At 40.0% G+C, this 22,684-nt stretch overlaps 2 protein-coding genes and 1 long non-coding RNA gene across 4 annotated transcripts; all 3 read left to right on the top strand.

Annotated features, from left to right (window-relative positions):
* The first annotated feature begins 1,363 nt into the window (after window positions 1–1,363).
* Window positions 1,364–11,405, top strand: cab39 (calcium binding protein 39). 2 transcript variants are annotated; one of them, XM_035385354.1, is made up of 9 exons: window positions 1,364–1,615; window positions 4,360–4,516; window positions 5,807–5,971; window positions 7,128–7,246; window positions 7,383–7,551; window positions 7,962–8,021; window positions 8,315–8,380; window positions 8,757–8,900; window positions 9,181–11,405. In XM_035385354.1, exons 2-9 carry the CDS (start codon window positions 4,403–4,405, stop codon window positions 9,367–9,369), a joined length of 1,026 nt encoding a protein of 341 aa, XP_035241245.1. In that variant the 5' UTR covers window positions 1,364–1,615; window positions 4,360–4,402; the 3' UTR covers window positions 9,370–11,405. The 2 variants fall into 2 exon arrangements, with proteins under 2 accessions (XP_035241245.1, XP_035241244.1); XM_035385353.1 differs by lacking the exon at window positions 1,364–1,615 and adding an exon at window positions 1,652–2,955 and having other exon boundaries at window positions 9,181–9,534.
* Window positions 11,406–12,317: 912 nt separating this feature from the next.
* Window positions 12,318–22,539, top strand: itm2ca (integral membrane protein 2Ca). Its single transcript, XM_035386005.1, has 6 exons — window positions 12,318–12,551; window positions 14,971–15,117; window positions 16,350–16,538; window positions 16,795–16,905; window positions 17,864–18,014; window positions 20,581–22,539. The coding sequence occupies exons 1-6, from the start codon at window positions 12,459–12,461 to the stop codon at window positions 20,670–20,672; spliced, it is 783 nt and encodes a 260-aa protein (XP_035241896.1). The 5' UTR covers window positions 12,318–12,458; the 3' UTR covers window positions 20,673–22,539.
* On the top strand, window positions 18,021–19,840 carry LOC118210120. Its single transcript, XR_004761809.1, has 2 exons — window positions 18,021–19,729; window positions 19,804–19,840. It is a non-coding gene; the product is annotated as an uncharacterized LOC118210120 (long non-coding RNA).
* Window positions 22,540–22,684: the final 145 nt, after the last annotated feature.

The raw sequence follows: 22,684 nt of genomic DNA, 5'->3' as shown, positions 1-22,684 counted from the left end.
CAGAAGTCTTGTTCAGTTTTACCCTTTGTATGCCCCTCAAGCCCTTGTCAACTCGTGGAGTCACCCGTCCCCCGCCATTAAGGTGACCCTGAGTCCAGGGGGCTCCGTTTGGGACTGGGCCTAAAATCGCAACACTGACTCTTTCGCAACTTCGTGTCTTGGGCGACCTCCTGTGTGCGCAAACAGGAAGCGCACGAATTTACAGAATGCCTCAGAGGCTACAGTTTCAACAAGTGAACTGCTGGATAATCTTGCACATATTAGATGTGTAATTAGGCCTACAGCAGAATCTGGTTTATATATTCTTTGAGCTAGAATAGTGTCACTCTTGGAAACAATTTAGAAACTAGGCCTATTTAGAATCCAGTCACTGAGGGTAAGGCATTTATCATATCTGCAACAAATAGGCCTACTCTGTCTGTATTAAAAGGCTCTTTCTCAACAGTTCTTGTGCATCCATTTATTGAAATAGTGTGGTTTGAATACTGACGAAACCATTAATGCTCTGTTTACAGCTCAGTTCCAGTTTTGTTGGAACATTTTATTGAATGGTTATTTTCATTCGCATTTTGAAGTCCAGAGCTTAACAAAACCCTGAACAGAAATTGGCCAAACTAAAACATAAATAAATAAAAAGCTTGAAATCCACTCCCAGCTGGCAAGAGTATTCAGTCTTTATCAGATTTTAGCAAGATGTGCTAAATGAAGATCACATTTTCTGAGCAATGAAACTAAGCTTAGGCACAGAGCTGGGTTTCGGCTGAGTTTAGCTTACTACTTTATCCTACTGAAAGCCACCACAAAGCAATGGTTATGAAGTTGCTGAAGCATATATAGAACCTGTGATGGGGTAAGCAAGTGATTAGGACGATGAATTTGCACTGAGGTTGTAGGATTGATTCCCAGGTGATGTGTTGCTATGGTACCTTGGGGCAAGGTGCTGAACAAGAATTTGTTGGATATGCAGTAAATGTCCAGCTTGGAAAAAAATGATTGTAATGAATGCAAGCTGTGTAAGTTGCTCCAGATAAATGTACCTGGTAAATGCTTGAAACGTAACGTAAATGTGATTGACCAGACATTGACAACTGAGCAAATAAACCACTATGTAAAGCACATTTTTGGTGATATGCAAATACTAGTTGCATAAAGAACGCGGTTTAATGATTATGACGTACAAGTACTGAAAGTAGGCTATACCGAGCTACACAATCGACGGCACACTGGCGCGATACGCAATACCGGGAATTATGAAACCAATTTTCGACGCAAGAATGAGTTGTCGACCTTTGAGTCTGACGCTCCGCAGTGTTGTTGTGATGACAGCGCTGTCCACGTGGGGCGATAGAGGCCTCGCTGCTCATTGTATCACTACAGCGGAAATAGAAAAGGCACCGCACGAAGAATTCGGACGCAGCAGTATCAATCCCCACGCTCAGAGAGAACTAGGAAATATCGCTAGCTAGCCTGCTAACTGCTGGACGACAGATCACAGACACAGAGAGGAGATATAGACAAAACGAATAACGAATCAGATTTCAACCTGGCGGGACTTTTTGGTTGCATTTGCAATCCCACAGCACTCGGAGTTGCGCGAGTCGGTCGAGTTTGCAAGGTTTGTTGTAAAGTAGCACTTGCACCAACTATTTTCATGGGGTTTCTGCTAACGTTAGTAAAAGCTCGCTGGATAGTCATGCAGCGAAGTTTTCAGAGGCCTGTCAACCTATGTTTGTATCAGAGACTAGTCTAAAAATGGAATGCCTCCCTTAGTAGTAGCCTACATAAAAATTTTGGCATAAAGTTATATTTGATAATGTGTCTTTTTTAATAGGTACCTGACTATAAAGTCGTGGTTCCTTTGTGTGATGTGTAACTGGACAAGCTAGCTTGCTGGCTAGTCACACTAGCTAACGTTAGAAATGCTGAGGATTTTTCTTCAGGCCCACTTGATCGCGGCCTGCTGCACGACACAGCTAGCTAGTGTCTGTTGCTCAACGCTGGCTTTCGGTGAGCTGCACTGAGTGCAATGGACTACTGTTACCGCTGACACTGTTGTGGACACTGATTGAAATACGATAGCTGTTGCTTGCTAGTCACTGGCTGGTTTCACGTTAATGTGGTAATGTTATTTGTCTAATCAACGGACGTGGTTAGCTAGGTCGGATAACTAGTTAGATCCATTATAATTGGCCAGCTAGTTAACCTGCTAAAATTAACAGAGCAGTGCTAGTTAAATTGCTATTATTCGTGAATTAGAAAAATGTTGTAGCTTGAGTAGTCTATATAGCTGGCTAATTGCAGCTTGCAGTGTTAAACTGATGCACAGTGTAATAATTATTATTTGAAATAACGTTAGTACTATAAGTAACATTAGCTAGCTTGTTTTTCTACCGAGTAACTCAGCTAATGTTAGCGGTGCAAAGTCCTACGTATGCTAGCCAGGTAACTTGGCAACCCCGTGAACTAGCTGGTTAGCTGTCTTGGTCGTGACTTGCCATTTTCTATTGTAAAGTTTGTGCTCCCTTGTAGCAAGCCTAGCTTTCTATTTTGATAATATTACCCCGCATGACATCATGCATCATTGTAGGTAGCAAACTATTAATGTATGGCTATCTACGTTAGGTACCTGATTATGATTGTAGTAAGTTTGATGAATGGGTCCTGAAGCTACCGCAATGTAGTCTAGACTTAGTTATATTGTAACTGGTTAGCATTCTATTACTGTGTAACCAAGCTAGCCAAAATATATTATCAATAACTCCTGCCCAGCTATTCTTAGTCAGCGAATATTTCCCTGTATGTCATGTTCTTAATGTGACAAGCTTACGACAGAAGGTTTGCTAGCTCTTAATGACGTCCATTTAGCCAGTTGGTGAGTAATCGAGCCTGCCTCATTACTAACCAACTCACTCGATATTTGTTCACCTGTGTCACACCACGCTCACGAACCTAGCCGTAAGTATGTAAATGGCTCCCTTTTATTTAGATGGATAAATAACGTTCGATGCTTTATTTGTGTATTTAGCCTGCCAGCTTGCTAACTAGCTAAAGTGACATCTGTATAGATGCCTACGTCATCGTTAGAGGTCACCTGGGCATAACAGTACAGTCAAATTAACTCGCTTTAAACTGCGGCGAAAGGCGGATTTGGCCACCTGCTGAAGTTGTGAACGTTTGACAAGATCAATATCGATTTAGAGAAACTCAGCTTTGCGGGATAAATGTGTTCAGTCGGACTGTTCAAGTTGAAGGATGAGTACCTATTTAACAATACATTGCACATGACCATTTGTAGATAAGTACGTGTGGGTTGCTCTACTGATATTCCTGTCGATTTATGATCGTCTTTTTAACCGATTGAGTATGCAGAACTCCTATTGGCTCATTTACGAAAATTCACAATACCGGTCCTTCCTGTTAGCAGTGCCTTTAAGGAAGTTATGGCAAATACGCACTTTGTATTCTGTGAAATTGCACTGGCTCTTTGGAGCTTTTGTACTAGGTTGATTTGAGGAGGGGCTGATTCACACAATCCCCCATCGGTGCATGGGATCTGTCAATTTTCAGTTTTATGATAGTTAACAGTAAATAAGATGGACTGCAATAAGTTAAACTACATGTTTGCTCTGGAGAATCCTGTCCTTTAAAACCCAAATGTTGTGAGATCCCCCATTAAGTTATGTCCTTGAGTAAGTAATTATTGCAGCAGCTCTAGTGTGAATCTAGCATATGGGCTGCAGGTAGGGGGAAATAAAAAATCTTGATGTAAAGATTCTAAATGAATTGTGTTATTTGTATGTAAATCCTGGTATCAGGATTGTTTATTTCCAGTTGAGATAAGTTTGAAACAATTTTGCCTTAACATGTTAAGAGTCAGTGAGCAGCGACTAAGAAATTGTCTTCTGTGTTGTCGACCACAGTTAAACTTCTGAAGCTTACAGCAAAGGTGCCTAACAGTGAATGTTTTTAGTTAGCCTATTTGAGATTAAATGTAAATGGATTGCACTGCCCTCTGAATCATTTCATTATTGGTATATGATTAGACTTCAAAGGATGCACGTATGTCTTCTGAAAAGTTGTATAGAAAAGCATAAATTTGCAGCTTGTCCAGATTCACCTGAACTGTTCTGTTTCCTTTGGCTTGCTTCTCATTAACCATTTCATCATAGCAGGATTTAGAAAATGGCCACACTATTAATGTCACCAGTTCACACATACAATTGTCATAATTGTGCAGAATTTACATGTCTTTTTTTATTTTAATGAAAATATGTGTCTTGATGGCTGTTAAAATGAAAATCTTTTAAAATCTAAAGTCTGTCTCAGTATGAAATGATTTTTTCTTTTTCTTTTCCTCAGTTTGAGGTGGTGTATAGTGTCCCTGCAGGTGTAGCCTACAACCATGCCGTTCCCTTTTGGCAAGTCTCACAAGTCCCCAGCAGACATAGTGAAAAACCTGAAGGACAGCATGTCTGTGTTGGAAAAGCAAGACATCTCTGACAAAAAAGCCGAAAAGGTAAAGCGCCTGGAAGTAGTCTATGTATGCTTTCCGCCAAACTGGTTTTGCCACCTCAGTCCTGGACTTCAGAATGTAGGAATGAAATGCAACATACCATAGGCTTCCCCCTAGAATGTTAAATGAACCCAGCCAAAGAAGAATAACTTTTGAAACCTGCCATTTGAAAGTCCCGAACTGGCCCATCTAGTAATTTGCTATTCATTGTGATGCCTCAGTGGTATAATGAGACCAAGATTAGGGAGACATGCTGAGCTGAGCTCTGACCAACACTCTTTTGAACAACTCATTGCACTTATTAGCTTTAGTAATTTTTCAGTCAACTTTCCTTGTTTTTTTGGCGGTTTGTTTTATATTTCACTTGAATTTAAATGCAAGTAACTTTCAGCTTCTGAAATTACACACTCGCTTCGAGACTAGCAAAAGGTTCTCCCTGTCAAAGCTGTTAACGTATGACATTATCATGTATGGCATGCCTTGTTATGTAAGCCCTATTTATAAAGGTGGAAAAAACTGAAGATCCTCTATCCATGCTGTCTTATTCTATATGATCAAGCCATAGCATTTTCTGATGCAGTCTCTGTTGAAATTCCCACTCAGCAAAGCGGTAAGGCTCAGTGCAGTTCTGGTGGTGCCATTTTGGCGCATTTTTGGTATAGTGGTATAGACTGAATAGGAGCTGGAGTTTAACATTTATAACCACTCTTCTTATGAAGCTGATTCATCTGATTGTGCCAGATCAAGTCTGTTTTTGTGCCAAACTCCCATGGCACTCACTCAGTTAGACTAGTAATGACTACAGGCGCAAATATGGAAAGACAGTTGCTGTTGAGAGCCCCTGTTTTTTATCAGTTTGTTTTGTGGTGGTCCCATTCTTGTCACTTTGTTTGTCTGATGACTTTATGCTTCTTCAGTGCTGTTAATGATTGCAGCAGCAGGGTTTTAAATCCCACTGGGGTCATAAATCGTTGTGCTCTGCTTAGCATTTAAACTGGCCAACGTGGATGACTCGTGTTCTCTGTAAATGATGTGTGATGTATATAAAAGATTAGCCTTATAAATGATTTTCCTGCTAAGCATAAAATTGAGTTGCGAATCAGTTTAAGTTTTTCCGCAAGGTGATAAACCTTTTAATGTTTGCTATTAAACAACTTTTTTTTTACATTTAAAAGTGAGCTTCAGTGGTTTTTCCATGATGAAACTTGACAACTGAATATTTCTGAAATTTTTAATGGCTTGGATGACTGAAACGGCACAGCGGACCCTGTTGCTTTCCCCCCACCTGTGCAGGCTACGGAAGAGGTGTCCAAAAACCTGCTGGCCATGAAGGAGATCCTGTATGGCACCAGCGAGAAGGAGCCGCAGACGGAGGCCGTGGCACAGCTGGCGCAGGAGCTGTACAACAGCGGGCTGCTCAGCACGCTCATAGCCGATCTCCAGCTCATAGACTTTGAGGTGAGAGCCGCCGGTGCCCATGAGGGATGGCGTACGTTAGCGCGCATCAGCGAGTGCACGCCCCTGTACGCAGGTGCTGGTTCAAGCAAAATCATGTTTGGACTTGCGGCCGCGCGCAAAGGTTTTGTTGGTGCGAGAGGCGTAGGTGGGTGTTCCGCAGGCACAGATGAGTATGAATGTAACAGCAAATATGCTGTTTGGCACAATGTCTGGATGTGTAGGAGACATATTTGTGGAAGACCAAATGGCCGTGTTCCTTGAAGGCACTATGATTTCATCGCGCACTGAGTCAATATTTTGATATTCTCTTCTCTGTTTGTCTCTGCTCTATCTGTCCCTTGTGTGTCATGCTTCTGCCTGCCTGGTTGCATCTGATGTTACTTTTTTCTGCTCTTGATGTCACATTTGGGGAAAACCCACAATCTGATTTTGACATGTCAGGTCTCTTCATATGTCTATGCTTTCAAAATGTCATGTAATTTGTTAATTGCTGAATTATATGGTGATTATACTTGTTAGGTATGTTCTTATACACTGTTCTATTTCGATTTTTGAAGGAAATTTATTTAGCAAGAGGAACAAGTAAATGTGTTACTTGAAATTGCTGCAAAGTAAGTAAAAAATTAAACTGCAGTTTACTGGCTCCCACGCTCTTTGAAAATTCCTGGAAATCCTTAGATTTAGAAAAATAAGATTGAGGGCATGAAATTTTATGAACATTTTTCTTTAAAGTGCCTGATTGCACTGTGATTTTGTTTGCTTGTGACAAAATTCATGTTCAGACTTCTTGTAGCCTAAATGATGCCATTGGAAATGCTGTATTGAAATACATGTTCTAGTCAATGGCTAGGATTTGTGTTTGGGGTGAAAAAGCTGATCCTCTTGTGACATTGATTTTGTGCAATATTGAAGCCATTTTCACATGCTTTATCCCAATTGATAGTCACGTCGACACACTTGATTTAGCCTACTGCTGTAATGGGTCCATAAATCTGTCAGAGTGGCGCCTGAAAAAGACTTTTAAAGTGCTTGAACATGGGTGAGTGTGGGAAACCCTGAGTGCAGAGTACGTGAAAATTAGCCTGAAGTGAAATCTCGGCTGTATCGCTGGCTAAACTATAACGCTTTTTTTTCTCTTTGTTGTGCTATGAAACAGGGTAAAAAGGATGTGGCTCAGATTTTCAACAATATTCTCAGGAGGCAAATTGGGACGCGGACGCCAACGGTAGAATACATCTGTACCCAACAGAATATATTGTTTATGTTGTTAAAGGGGTGTGTATGAACTTCTGGCTGCAGCTTTGTTCTATTTCTAAAGTCATATATATGATCATGTAATATATGTGTACTTTCTGACTGCGTCGCCGTAAGTTTTTGTTGAGCGCCTCGTGTCCACTGTTCCCCCTCTCAGGTACGAATCTGCAGAAATCGCTCTGAACTGCGGGATCATGCTGCGAGAGTGCATCAGACACGAACCGCTGGCCAAAATCATCCTGTGGTCCGAGCAGTTCTACGACTTCTTCAGATACGTGGAGATGTCGACGTTTGACATTGCCTCGGACGCCTTCGCCACTTTCAAAGTGAGTCTGCCGGTGGATGCGGTCTCTCTCCCCCCCGGCGTGTTGACGCGGCCTTGGGCCCGGGTCGTCAGACAGCAGCGGTGCGGTGTGACCTGGATCTGCCCTGCCGGCTTCCTTCTGATCGCTTTAGTGCGTATTGTGTCGGGTCAGCGAGTGCGGCTGGTTTTTATTTATTTATTAATTTATTTATCTTTTTGGCTGTAAACTCAGGTCGATGGTTGGATTGAATCCAGTCTGTGAGCTTAAGCAGTGCACTTAAGACATGGTCTTTTGCTTGAATATTGTACAAGAGAAGGTGTGTAAAAATAAGGCGAAACACGTACTCATTTACTTAATTCACTGGAAAAACTGGAGATTTTTGAATGTTTGGGCTTGATATTTTGTATTGATTTGCATTATTTTTCCTCCAGGATTTGCTCACAAGACATAAGCTTCTGAGTGCAGAGTTTTTGGAGCAGCATTACGACAGAGTAAGCTATAATCATATAATACACAGAAAGTATTCATAATGTTTATGTAATTCTTAAAGGAAGTGTCTCTCTGAGGAAAATGTGTTGCTATTAGAGCTGGCTGACTCAGAGCAGTGCTTGCTGGGAGAAAAAAGACAATGATCACTGTGCTATTTTTTTGGGTAACAACTGACTTGTCACACAGTGATGGATAATTGCTGGTTTGCTTCATGTGATTTATGATGAAAACAAACTTCAAGGCTCTAATATTTTGACATTCTTGCTTTGTATCTAACTGTGCATTATTTTAACAGTTCTTTAGTGAATATGAGAAGTTGCTTCATTCAGAAAACTATGTGACTAAGAGACAGTCTCTGAAGGTAAGGGAGTGTACTTTTTAGAGGATTGATTTACTGTTTGTGTGCAGCATTTAGAGCTCTATAAATAGGACCTTCGTGTAGTGTTTCTGTTTCTTACTGATTACCTATGATAAATACTTTAGAGCACCACCTGGTGGACAGAGTGAACTCTAACACAGAATCTATGATTTAGTGCTGTGTTTTTCAGTAATTTCCTAGCCCTGTTCTCAGAAGCACAATTGTATTTTGTTCTGTGTATTGTCCTGTTTGAGGACTACCTAAAATGGCTAAATATGTTTTTATGATCTGTGGTGAACTGCCATCTCCTTGCTTGTAAAATTTGGTTTGAGTTATTGAGAGTTGCTTATCCATAATAATTATCTCCCATTCTGTTCAGTTGCTGGGAGAACTTCTACTGGACCGACATAACTTCACCATCATGACAAAATACATCAGCAAACCAGAAAATCTCAAGTTAATGATGAACCTCCTACGGGACAAAAGTCGCAATATCCAGTTTGAGGCCTTCCATGTATTTAAGGTAACCGGGTCTAAAGAGAAGAAATGGTATTTGTGTAGAAAACTCATGGAATTTTCCCCCCATCATAAGTTCCTCTGAAAGACTGTTTCATTGTTATATTTTTCTTCCTGTGCACAATGTTTTTTGTAGCTTTTCTTACAGAGGTTTTACATTTTATTTAGTAATGTAGAATTTAGTCACAATAGTAAGCTGTGTTAAGTCTTTATAAGGTGGAGGTAATGTGATAATCATGTCCCCCCCCCCCCCGATTGTTTATAATGGTTAAATTTCCTGTGCGCAGGTGTTTGTAGCTAATCCTAACAAAACGCAGCCCATCTTGGACATATTGCTGAAGAATCAAACGAAACTAATTGAGTTCCTCAGCAAGTTCCAGAACGACAGGACGGAGGATGAACAGTTCAACGATGAAAAGACCTACTTGGTGAAACAAATCAGGGATTTGAAGAGACCAGCTCCTCAGGAGGCCTGACAGCTGAGTCCAGAGTGTCTGAGCAACGTCTGAACAATAGACCCTTCAGTAGCTGCTGTTCCAATATCGAACATTGAAGCACCCTTATCAACTCATGAGGAATTATCCTGCTAATCTGCTGTTCGATGGATGTGTCTTTTTCCCGCCCCCCACAGACTTTTATTTTGATGTTCCTAAAAAAAAAAAAAAAAAATGAAAAGATGCTGCTTTAATACACTTTAGGACATGATGTGGACGTATTCCTCAACAAAAAAAGTCATCCAAATTGAACAGTGTATACAAACATATATTTTACATCTTCAGTGCTATGTAGTAGACTTCATGAAATGAAATGCACACATGCAGACACACAAACATGCACATACTGCTGGATTTTCAGCACTGGATTGGTGTTGACAAGGTACTGGCAAGGTGAACTATTGTTGGTTGCATGCCTTTTTAAAATCTGATGAAACCATCCGTGTACTTGCACCTGCCCTGCTCTTCGCCTGAGTATTAAGCACATGCCACCTGTGCTGTTATAAATTGCACGCGCATTACAACAGTAGCTGCAATTCTATGCCTTGATCTAAGAAATTAAATATTGTGTTTTTAATGTGATTACATGGGAACATGAAACTACAGTGTAAGTTTTACAGAACAAAATGGAATGGTACAATGCCTAATATGGGTGAAAATAAATCCTGTGTGGGTTTTGGGGGTTTTGGAGAAAACAGGGTGAAATCTGTACATACACCTTTTTTTCGCTTTGTAGATTATTTTTTTTGTTTGTTTCAGATGACACGAATATTATATAACCAGAAGCGTTTTACTTTTTTTTTTTTTTTGCTCATTGCTGTTGAATATATTTTGCAAACAAAATGAGCAATGACATTTCATTTCATTACCGAGATGGTTGGATGGTTGCTGGTTTTCTTTGTACATAACTTAATAGCTATTATCTTACATGACTTTGGAAGATATTAATTTGTACAGCAGAGGAATGTCTTGGTATTGGTCTGTAGCTCTTAACCCTTTTTCTGCAGATGACTGCTTGTATGTTACTGAGTGTTCCTTGCAGATTGCAAAAAAAAAAAAGGTGCCGATTGCTTCAATAGAGGGCACATTGTTAACAAACACAAGTTTATGAGGTGCCAATTAACCTGAATATCAAAAACTGGACTATAGAGGCTTTATGCTGAACCAGACTGATCTATTGAGCCTCATGTTTTATTTTGATCGTCTTCGTGAAGGGAGGGAGGTAAATCTATTTGATGCTCTCTAGGCATTTACGATTCACAATGGCAGCAACCTAACTTTTTGTCAGAAGAGGAAACCAATTACAGGGGATGAAAATTCCAGTACAATTACTGAGTGAAGTGTATGCAGCATTCGTGTTCATTTATACACTTCACCAAAAAGCGCAGAATGGTATATGACTGATTCTTGATCTGAAAGGCAACTGATTAGCTAAATTTCAGTGGCATGTTAGTTTTCCCAAACTAACAAAACAATTATCGTGTTCACAAGCATGAACACCCAACATAAATATGCAGGCAGATTTACATCTCGGTCAAGAAAATAATGAAAGGGGGACATTTTGGTGTTAAACCAAGTCTACAGTCATTTCAGTCCAAACAAACCATTCAAATTATCTTTGGGATTTGAGTGCTGTTTAAGAGGAACTGGGCAAAAAAAAAGGCTTGTGAAAGTGCTGTATCCTAAAACAGGAATACCTTTAAACACCTTAATGCTCTGCATTTCATTTCACAAACCATGAACATAGAATGCAAAATCCCAGTACTTCGTAAGGGACATTTAAACAGCATGCTCCTTTTAACAGCTAAATACAGCATGATATTCTGAAAGACATTGTACTGGAAATTTTTGTCAAATACTCTTAAAATACTTCAAAACAAATATCAGCCAAGTTAAATTCGTAATTGAAGTCTACTTTATAGTTCCAGCATGAAGTACAAGTGTGCTTTTAACATGTTAAATCTCCTGGGCCCAACAGTAATGACAAAAAAGAATAAATTTTGAATAAATTGAAACGAGATTGTCTCATTTTCATTATTTCTGTTGTTGACTTTAATATTTCTGTATCCAGACAACAGTGAACATTCTTTGAATAATTTGACATCAGCTCCTAAACATTTTTTTTCTGTCCTTTTCCAAATTAGTAGAGCTAAGGAGTATCACCCATTATTAATGTCTCTACTTCCTTGCACAGTTTCCATGTAGTGTAGTGTGCCATCCAAAGATGGTGGCCTGTAGGCATATGTATTGCCCTTTTCATTCCCCCAGTTGTCTGATCCAGATACCCAATGTTGATTTCCTAGTGAGGATATCTGCATTCGGTATCTGGATTAGACAACTGGGGGATCCGGCACAAATACATCTCTTTAATCCAAATTTGGACCCCCAGAATACTTCCTGGGAGGAATGAGCATCAGCTGTCGATTATATTGCCAACTTTAGGTTGACTATCTCATCTGTAAGAGCGATGTAGTACTTTGTCAATTTTCCTGTGCCTCTTTCTTTGTAGGCTTTTAGATATCTGTGGGGCATGGGTAGCTGGATGAACTAAAATAGTTTGACATTGGTTAACTGCTACTGGCAATATATCCAGTTTAACCAGTAATTCATTAGTGCCAAATGTGCTAACCGTTATATTATTCGGCAACTTATGTCTGGGGTAGACATTGCTGCAGTGCACAGTGTAGAGACCTAACAAGCCATGGTTTCTACCAGTAAAGCTTTTCTACTGCCAAAAATGAAAAATTCAACCTAATACATATGGGAAGCTTGGTGCCTGTTGTGAAGGACCGTCAATAATAATTATATAAATGTATATTCAATTAATATGTCAGTAAACTATATAAATAAGACTAGAACATGTCGTCAGGTTTACACCGATTTAGGATTATTTCTGAGGGTCTGTAGCTTTAAGAGGGATTTTTTTTTAAATAAAACGCAAAACTTCCGGTTGATCAAAGCAAACGGCAAACATTGTATTGGTGTCGGCCGATGCTGAGACAGTCAAAGTAGCTAATCCGCAGTTGGTAAAGCAGGGAGTACATTTAGATTCTTTGTCTTTGAAGGCAGACATGGTGAAGATCACTTTTCACCCAGTCGGCGGGCAAAAATCCGATAAGGAAAATGATGGAGATAAAACGGAGATTCTCATACCACATCACCACGTAAGTTCAGCACATTTGTGTATGTTGGTATATCATTGCTTTGTTCTTCGTGCTTCGGCATTGATGCAGAAGAGTTAATTAAACATATGGAAGTAGCCTACTAATATTTCTAACTATTCTGCACAAACGAACGAAACGATTGTGATGTATTGTCACGGATGGGTTTCATTTGTGGTTTGGTTCGATGCTTGGCTTTATTGGACAACTGATGAGGCAAGGAACAGGGTTTATTTGAGCATGTCGGCTTTCTGCCAAACACAACGAAATGAAAACGGAGCAGTTCAGCCTAGCTGCACTAAACGTGATTGTCCATGCAATTAACCTTTACCGTGTAAGCTGTAAACCAAATGCACACTTTTCTGTTTTAAATAATTTATAATCAATTCTGTTTCATTTGACATTAGTTTACCGTGGATCAATAATTGTACTTTTGGTCTTGAAATTATTGAAACGGGCCGAGAAGCAGAAAGAACTCGACAGATCCATTGGCGCGGGAGCTCTAACCAAGTCAACAGACAAAATGGCAGATTCTAAAGTGCGAGGTTTCAATATAAATGCATGTTCTAAATTACCCAGCGTATTTCTGCCCACAGCTGCTGCTTTACCACGGCAGCGGTGACCACTGCATTGGTGTTGATGTTAATTTATTTAATAAAAAAAACGAGCAAACAATTCAAAAACATTTTTTAAATAGCTGCTATATATTTTTATTTATAAAAGCGAAGCATTGCTTTATACATGAGTGGAGGTATATAGTATTCTGAATGAAATGCACCAATTTCCATTGCTTTCAGAAGCTGAGGTCTGTTCTTTGCTTGTCCCTAAAATGTCATGGTCCAAGGTGGGACCAAAGTTTCAAAATGTCTGCATCTAAACGTAGGCCTATAGGCTACATGACCCGACCAAAATGTCAATTTCTTATTGAGGATGAAAATATTAAACTGCAGCAGCATTGTGTTCATAGACCAATTCGACGATGATTATTTTTAACGACTGGTCATAAATGTACGTCCGTCGTCGTTATTGTACATTGGGATATACAGGACTATCTGTCCATAGTAGACGGTATTACAGTGGTTGGAACAGAGACCCAATTATGTCACCCTCTGTCGGTGACAATTTAAGTCATAAACTGTGACAGCCACTTTCTCTGGGAAGAGTATGAGTTCTATTTTATAAGATCAGAATTCATAGAAGACTGTCTATGCTACCTTTTTATTGTGCATATGCCGCGCAGGTTAAAATCACTACGTAGAGATGTGACATTTGGCTTTAATATTTTACTATAAGCCTATAAACAGTTTTTCGTTTGTCTCAATATTTAATATAAAATGTCTTTTTTATTTTACAGAAGGTGATTGGATAAGTATTTGATGAAAGCAGACACATACTTATTAAGCTCACATGTTATACTACTAATCAGTAAATCTGTCAGCAGAGATCTGTGGTAGAAGGCAACATTTCAATTGAGAACAGTGCAAATTGTTCACGAATCAGCATCTCAACGTCATTAAAAGCTGTTAATAGCTTCCTTGGCACGTGGTACGTAGCTAAATAAAGCTGTTCTGTTTTGGTTGTTTGCACCCACATCCATCTCACCTACAAAAGTTAAGGTACGAAAGTCCTGTGTTATTAATAGTATCTGTAGTAGCTGTTTTAGAACTCGGCCCTGGTCCCACACTTTAACGGCTCCCAGTCTCCCGCGCATATCCAGCATAGTCTGAGCGCGTCTACAGCAGATGTACCGAGAGACTGTGGGTGGATATTACTCGTGTCTTGAAATGACTAAATTACTAACAGCTTGGCTGGTCTTTCGGAAACGTTTTCCCTTTCCAAATCCCTGTGAAAAACCTGACTAAGATTGTAGCATACTCCACGTGGTTTTACGCAAGCCTGAAGTTCCCGGACAGAGAATGTCTATGGGGAAAATATGGACAGTTTTTATGCTTGCCCACTGATTTTATTTCAGATTGGTGAAAACATTGATTGGAAACAACTCAAATCTTTGCATCTCTTTTCAGATGTTAGGTAGATTTTATTTATGAAATGTATAGTGATCAAAATTGATTCACCCATGACTGCAATTAATATTCTATCTGAAAGATGATGTTCTTCATTGTGTTCAAATCTGGTCTTTTTCAAATGAGTTGGACTTTATTCCAGACAAAATCTGTGACTGTCTGGCACATATAGCTTGTACTGGCAGAGATCAGAATATGTCTGAATGTCTTGCCAGAGTGTGGCTCAGTCATACAAAAGACTGAGAAAATTAATGGTGGTGTGTTTTTCTGCAAGCAGTTCACTCTTGCATAACCTATTGCATTTGGTACCGTTGTAACAGTTATGGCTGTGTAGTAGAGCATTTGCCCTGCTTATGTTTGTTTAATGGGTAAACATAGGTCTATGCATCTTTCCACAGGAGGAGGAGGAGGAACTGGTTCTTCCTCTCCATCCCAAGAAGTCCCCCATGAATGGCCTTTGTTGCCTGACATTTGGACTAGTGGTCTTCATGTCTGGCTTGGTGCTTGCATCTATCTATGTGTATAGGTACTACTTCATACCTCAGGTAATACTGACCTCCTGGCTTTCCATATTATTTTTTTATTTATTTGTGGGTTGGGGGGGGGGGGGGGGGGGTGTGGAATTTTTAAAAATCTTTAACTCATTATCTAAATTACATGATGCTCTGTCATCATTGCCTGCATCCACACACTGCTTTTTTAAAGCTATGTGAGTGATCTGTTCATAAACCTGCTGTAGCGCACATTTGGCTCAGTAATGATAGTGGGACTGGGATATACGAAGTGTTGAGTTGCTTTCACATAGGAGTACCTGGATACTGGCATCTGTAATGAGGAGTGCAAGGATAAAATGTATTTAATTGGCTGGCTCTTGAATGCCATTTCAACCCTGCCTTTACATTGCAATCCCTATTCTGATGTAGTACCCTAGACTAATTCTAAAGGTGATAAATTTTACTTTCAGAGCAGGAAATGCAGGTATGACAGAATTATGATATAGGTCATGTTTGTGCAAAGACAATTATATGCTGAATGTTATTTCAAGCAAACACTCAAAACCCTCAAACACTCATCCAGAGTGTAACTGAATGGAATCATACGCAGAAAGTGTTTTTCCTTTGTCTGTGAACTAAAACATACTGCCTGCTGAGCTCTAAACCCCATGCTGAGGGGACAGTTAAGGTGGATTATTTAACTGGCTGCACAAAAAATTGAATTGGTAGGTTGAAAAGTGATAATCCCTTAAAATCCTTTTCAAGATGTTTGACCTTCTAAACATCACACGATTCTGTAATGTCTCCTCCTTAATAATTGAGTTCTCAGATTTTACATTTCCTCTAATTATAGATGTAAAATAGATTGTTATGGGGAAACAATATAATGTGTATTTGAATACCAAAGGAGACTAAATGCAGTATGTGTGATCTGTGCTTGATGCTAAAAGAAATTGGATGGACCTAAATCCCACAAGTATCCAATTATAGAGGCCAGCTTATCCTGGGCTGTGGATCACCAAGCACTCCCAAGATTCCCTACGCCTGTGACATTTCAGAAATGGCAGCTGGTGTGAACATTGCTCTCTGTTGTCGTACTCTGCAAGCTAATGTGCAATATATGGAAGAACCCAATGCCCTTTAGTCACATGATCATGTGATATTCATAGTGTTGGTGATTTCTGAGGGATCCAGTGCAAAATGGCCTTTTCATTCCATACTGCTCTTGTGATGACGATTGCGGGTGATGAAAACATTCGGTTGCTTCCTGTCGTATGGTGCAGATTCCCGAGGAGAACCTGTTCCACTGCCGTGTGCTGTACGAGGACTCCGTCTACGCACCACTTCGTGGACGTCAGGAGCTGGAAGAGAACGTGGGGATCTACCTGGAGGATAATTATGAACAGATCAGTGTCCCTGTGCCACATTTTGGCGGCAGCGACCCAGCTGACATCATTCATGACTTCCACAGGGTGAGTTTCATCCTCAACCCCCATCCCCCGTCAAAAAAAAAAAAGTCTTGGTTCAGTAACACATTTTTAAAAAATAAAAAATTGTTTTTGATCACACAGAATTGAGTGTATCGAGATTTGCTTTCAGCTTCTGATTGGTCCTCTTCAGTATTTCTGCATAAGCCATTGGTGTCTGTAGAAAGAATCTATCATGCCTTGAAACATATTGGCCCAAATCTTTCGTGGCTAACATCTATTTTTTCTCCCCCCACTTCAGGGTCTGACGGCATACCACGACATTGCACTCGACAAGTGCTACGTCATCGAGCTGAACACCACCATTGTTATGCCTCCACGGAACCTCTGGGAACTGCTTATAAACGTCAAGGTACTGTAGCCCTCTGAATGCATGGACACTACACAGACTGGCTTAGATGATTAGGTGATTAATTCATCTATTTGAAAAGAGCAATCAAAACCACTCCTCAGTGCATTACATCAGACATATGGAGCATATATAAATAGCAGACAAAAGGAAATGGCAGGTACAGGTAATGGACGAAAATGGAACTGTAAAGTATAAAATCACTTAATATGGTGTTGGCCACTACTGTTTTTAAAAAAAATGTAGCTTTCTTCTCTCACCCAACATTGAAATTTGTGGTCAACTGCAGTTGCTTGCCTGTTTTGCATTGCACTTCAAATTTACAATCCTGGAGTATGTGCTTTTGCCCACTGTTGCTTTTTGATAATTATTTATTTCCCTCTGTGTACTGTGCTGAGCTCATCTTAGACACTGTTGCTTATAAAACATCAGCAAATTGAGTTGTCTCTGTTACTGAAGCTCCTTTTGTAGCCATACTAGTCATAATTATAGGCAGCCAGGCCTGTCTGGCCGTTTTCTTCATGATCTTCTGCATGCTGGGATGTTAGTTGCTTAATTAATGGATGAACTACATGTGTGGCCGCCTCTGCTTTTCATTTACCCTTCCTTTATTTACCTGGATGTATTTTTTTCTTTTATATTACATAATGTGAATTGCTGATTGTATTTCAAATACATGATACAGAAATTAAAAATGAGAATTTTTAAATTTTGGGCCTGGAACATCAACCTTATCAGCGTATGGTGGTACTGCTTGATACAGTCTGAATGAAATTCTAAGCTATACTGTAGATTATTTTATGTCGTGTATATATAGGTATATATCTCACTTCTAGTGGCTTCATACTAAAATGGCAGCATTTCATGGCCTCTGATAGGCTAGTTCAGAGAATTGCTTTGGTGGGTTGAATATGATCCTTGTTTGTTGATGGGCGTCTGTTGTCTTGCTCATTTTCTGCAGAAGGGGACCTACTTACCGCAGACCTATCTCATCCAGGAGGAGATGGTGGTGACAGGCCGCATTAGAAACATGCGCCAACTTGGAGCCTTCATCTACCGACTGTGCAACGGCAAGGATACCTACCGACTGAAGCGCCGTACCTCCAGGAGACGTGAGTTTTGTTTGCTCAAATGTGCGGTCTAGTGGAGTTGGGCACAGGTATTGGTCTAGTGGAGTTGGGCACAGGTTTGTTCCTCAAGGGCTGAAAGACCTTTCAGATCTTTAATATTCAAAAAAATTCCAAAAATGTTCTAAATTGAGCAAATCAAATGAATAATTTGTTGAATTTGGTTGATAGTTATGCCAGGCTTTAACAAAAGCCTGGAAACTCTGCAGGCTGCATGTGTTGGTACTGATTAGCACTAGGTTGGAGCCAGCCTAGTCCTGGTAAGCCAGTAAATTCTGGGCCTGAGCACACCCTGGCAGGGGTCCATTTTGAAACATTCTTATACCTTGGGAAAGAAGTTGAATTGATTCATTTCATGAGCTCTGAAATGCAGCTGCAGAACCACAGGCTGGATGTCCAGATTTGGACTAGGCTGAACTAGGGAATTTCGCATTGATTATCCCCCTAACCAGGGATTTTCAACGGCTTTTGGTCCAGGGCCCCCTATCTAGGCTCTAAGTCATCCTGGGGACCCCCATCATAAGTTGAAAATATATATTTTTTAAAATAAATATTTTGAAATATTTTCCGAAATCTACATCTATTGCTACTGCATATCAAGTCTGGTCAGGGACCCCCTACAGTACCTTCCGTAGGCCGCAGTTGAAAACCCAGGGACTGTACAATCTTGTGGTTTAATAAATGCAGATTATTCTTGGCGTATTGTAGCATTTTTATTACCCTTTCCTCCAAATTTGGCAGCTCTGCAGATGAGTTGCACCTCTCTACAGTTGTGTGCTCCATGCGTGTCTGTGGCTTTCCCAATGTTTATGTGATGAAAGATAAAATTTGTACTGCTTTGTCTGGGGAAACATCAGGGGCCTTGGATTTCATTCTAAATTTCAGAATGCGCCAAATTCCAATTTTGCATACACACAATTTATGATGCATATGCATGAATGAATAAGTTGGCATAAATCACAAATATCAACAAAACTGACATTTCAATTTTGCAAGTCCACCCCAGTGTCCACCCTCGAGTTAAAAAGCCAGTCTCTGGTGGCTTTTTAACTCCTCTCACAATGTTACAAGCTCTGTCTGTCCGTTTTCTAAACCTACGCTTACGGAGTATGTGAGGCTACATTTTCTAAGTCTTCCAACAGTAGCCATTTCCCCTTAAGTGTGAATAAATTACTTCAGTTTCTAAAGTCTTGTCTGTAATTACCATTAATATGTGCAAAGGAATTTGCATATGATTTGCAAATTTGCAACTTGCAGTTGATAATGCTGTGCTGTGCCATGGGTTTCAAACAAGTTTTTCTTTATCCATATAGTGTGTTTGCATTGCTTCTCATGCGTCTCACACACTATTTGAATATTTAGTATGAACATTTTATAGAAAAGGCCCCTGGGCTGCTAGGAAGACAGTGGTGATTTGCATCACAGCCCAAGTGTGAGAACTACCTCTTTACACATAGAGGGGGAGAATATATTTCTGGATAAATGTGGCCCAGGACCTTTCAAATGTGTCTTGCAAGGTTGGATGATGTGACTCGACAGGTTTCTCCTCCGGAGGTGTGACCTCCTACCGGTAATTGCTGGCTGCAAGAGTTGCAAATCCCATATTCCCTTGGGATCTAGAGGAAACGTCATCATCCACTGCAGAAATGTGCTCCAGGACTGCTGGGTGGCTCATTCGGTCAAGGCAACATGCCTCTGGTGTATGTATGAGTCCCACGGTCTCAAATTAGATCTGGACCCATACCAATATTGACTTTGACCAATCGCTCTATAGGGTGACATGCAGTTGTGTCGCACATGGGTACAGGAGGAAAAAAAAAGAGGAAAGATCTCACCCGGCTTGGAGATTCCCTGGTAATTTCCTGGCCAATACTGTACTATACTTTTTTATTAATTCTGTGTTTGGGTCTTTTCTGGTAACTTAATCTATCACCACACCTCTGATCCAAAACAAGCTTGAGGATGCAGTGTACAACCCCCTCCCCAGTTTCTCCACCATGCTAAACACATTTAAAAAGAAACAATAGGCCACTCCTCCCTCCTCCTGTCATACGTTTATTACTTCCTGTGCCTCACTTCCTCTTAGGGAGCCATTTTGGGAGGGTAACCCCTCTGTAAAGGGGCTATCGCCTATTTAAAATTTGCCTAGTGAAGCAGTAAAATGGATCCCGTCTATATCCCGGGAACGGATGCAGACATATATTTCTATATTTCACAATGACTTATTTACCCGTACAAAGATTCCTACTATAATGTAACAAAAAAATATTTAGCTTCTATCTATGGTAATGTCACAATGTGACATGGATGCTCACGACCGACAAGTCCTCTTTCTTTATGCATACTGTGATCTAGCTGGCAATAGTGAGAGTAAGAAACTGTACTGTCTGCTTCTTTAAAGCACGCTGAAAACCTGACGGTGTTGCATGAAGCCAGACACTTGTGGTTTCCCTGCTGGGGGAGCTCTGTTGTGCGAGCAGACTCGCCCGCCCCCACATCGAGCCATTTGTTTCTGAGAAACTGAGCACTTGTGTGGTGTGTTTCTCCCCAGGCATTGAGAAACGCGCGGCGCAGAATTGTCACCGAATCCGCCACTTCGAGAACACATTTGTGGTGGAGACCACCATCTGTGACGCGGCCTAGCTCGAGAGCTTTGATTCTCCGTCCAGCGTGAAGGCATCTCCCCAGCCACTGTAGCCCCGTCTTGTGCGTTTAGTTTCATTTGCACTTTCAGCGTGGTATTGTTTGTTCTCTCTGATTTAAACCTGTACTGTAATTGATATTTGTCAGTGTTGAATTTTTGTTTTCATTTGTTAAAATAATGTGATTAAATAATTGTTAGAATTATTATTGATTGTTATTTAAATGTGACCTGTGCACAATCATGCTGTTCTATATACTCAGCAGAGGATGAAGTATATTCCCTATGTGGAACAACAAAGGTTTTTGTTGTCAGTGTGAGGGATATGATGGCTGGTTATATCTTTGTTTCCATGTGTCATGGTGACTTCTGTTTCCTCCATCTTGAGAAATTATGGTGTACTGTTCACCTAGTGATACAATCTCCTGAGTGCACTTTGCCAAGTATGTCTACATAAACCTGCCTTTCTCTGCATGCACACTCCTTTTGCTGTTATGCTTTCAAATTTCTTTCCATCCTGAGATCTTGAAAATGTGCATACTCATTCATGCTGCAGACCTCTCTTTTCCAGGTTTGTTCCTAAATGCTGTGTCCTTGAATATGCAGAGGAAGCAGCAGAATTCTGATAGTTCTGTATGGTATTTCAGGTCCTGTGTCCTGTGGTGGTCAGACTTTGTGGGAGATTGTATCCATGACATCAGGACATTGTCAAATAGCTTGATGTTCTTAAGTCACAAAAGCAATCTTAAGGGACACATTTAAGCATTAGTGTCAATCCTTAATTTTTTCACATTTAAAAAGTGTCATATTTGATACCTTTTCACGCTGGCATTTTTGAAGCAATATCCATTCAATGTATATGTGTTCTGTAATTGCTGTTGGGTGCAAAAATCTTGCCAAGTATTCAGATGTGATGATACAGGCACAGGAACTTGCATATCAAATGCATAAAACCAAGCGTCTGTTGTATACCTATTAGGCAATTATAGCAGAGACTTGAGGCATTTCAAAGATTTGATGGTTTATATCGCTCTAATAAAGATCTAATTAACCTCCCCCTTTTTGAATTTTACAAAGTTCTGACTTTGAGCATATCTGTTGACACTTTTGTCTTTAAAATTAAGTTAGATATGTTGTTCAATATTACCACGTCAGAAGACATAGCAGACCATCTCTAGGCAGTCTTCTATCTTGAAAATACGCTACTGCTGGATTATCTTCTATGAAAATTAAACACTTGATGCACTCCTTGTGATAATCCCCCAAGTTAACCATACTGCTTTGTTTGGGGGTGTAGCTTTGTTTGGAATGGAACTCTGGGATTTGGAGTATGAAAATAAGCTGTTGTGACCACCAAACTGAAAAATCAAGTATTGACACTTTATGACCTTGTGAGCTTAATCTATTACCTGTCATGCTCCTCTCCCCTGTATATGTAGCACAAGGGGTTATGATTCTCTAATTGGTCATCACTTATTTTTACTTTCACTTTTAAAATACTTTTCAGTTTATGAAATTAACTTTCCCTCTAGCAAAATAGACTCTGTCATGGGGAAAATGTGCATTCATGCATCTGCACCTCCTTTGTTTTTCTGCTTCTTTTGTTCATTTCCACTTCCTTGACTGTGTTTCTTCACTTTTCAGCTCTAATTCTGGTGCACTTTGGAAAATTGGCCTCTCTTTGGTTGCCCTGCATGTCAATTTCTCAAATACCTGTACTCTATGAATATTTTCTAAGACCATGAAAAGCCTTAGTTCAGCACCTGAACTAAAGTTATTGCTGTTGTAAGAGAATTTGTCAACCTATACCTTATCTGTATATTTTGTCTGCTGGTAAAGCCTATCTATGAATAAATTAGTGAAACCATCTATTGTGTGCTTTTTATGTTCGTAAACAACAACATTTAAAATATTGACCATAATGGCCAAATGGAGCTGATTGAATTGTGGAAGTTTGTAAATGTCATTTGGCTTAACCATTAATAAAGCACTTGGCAGCATGCATAGGGTTGGG

Source organism: Anguilla anguilla, chromosome 12, assembly GCF_013347855.1.
Source record: "Anguilla anguilla isolate fAngAng1 chromosome 12, fAngAng1.pri, whole genome shotgun sequence".
In the NCBI taxonomy this organism is placed as follows: Eukaryota; Metazoa; Chordata; class Actinopteri; order Anguilliformes; family Anguillidae; genus Anguilla; species Anguilla anguilla.
The sequence above is the reverse complement of the archived record's forward strand: the minus strand, read 5'-3'. Positions and strand labels throughout refer to the sequence as shown.

What these genes read in the sequence shown, in the direction of transcription:
- cab39 (XM_035385354.1), top strand. Translation starts at nt 4,403, where the DNA reads ATGCCGTTCCCTTTTGGCAAGTCTCACAAGTCCCCAGCAGACATAGTG. An exon ending in TCCAGCTCATAGACTTTGAG is followed by an intron (nt 5,972 to 7,127) that starts GTGAGAGCCGCC and finishes GCTATGAAACAG; the next exon opens with GGTAAAAAGGATGTGGCTCA. An exon ending in CTAAGAGACAGTCTCTGAAG is followed by an intron (nt 8,381 to 8,756) that starts GTAAGGGAGTGT and finishes CATTCTGTTCAG; the next exon opens with TTGCTGGGAGAACTTCTACT.
- itm2ca (XM_035386005.1), top strand. Translation starts at nt 12,459, where the DNA reads ATGGTGAAGATCACTTTTCACCCAGTCGGCGGGCAAAAATCCGATAAG. An exon ending in GGTACTACTTCATACCTCAG is followed by an intron (nt 15,118 to 16,349) that starts GTAATACTGACC and finishes CGTATGGTGCAG; the next exon opens with ATTCCCGAGGAGAACCTGTT. An exon ending in AACTGCTTATAAACGTCAAG is followed by an intron (nt 16,906 to 17,863) that starts GTACTGTAGCCC and finishes CATTTTCTGCAG; the next exon opens with AAGGGGACCTACTTACCGCA.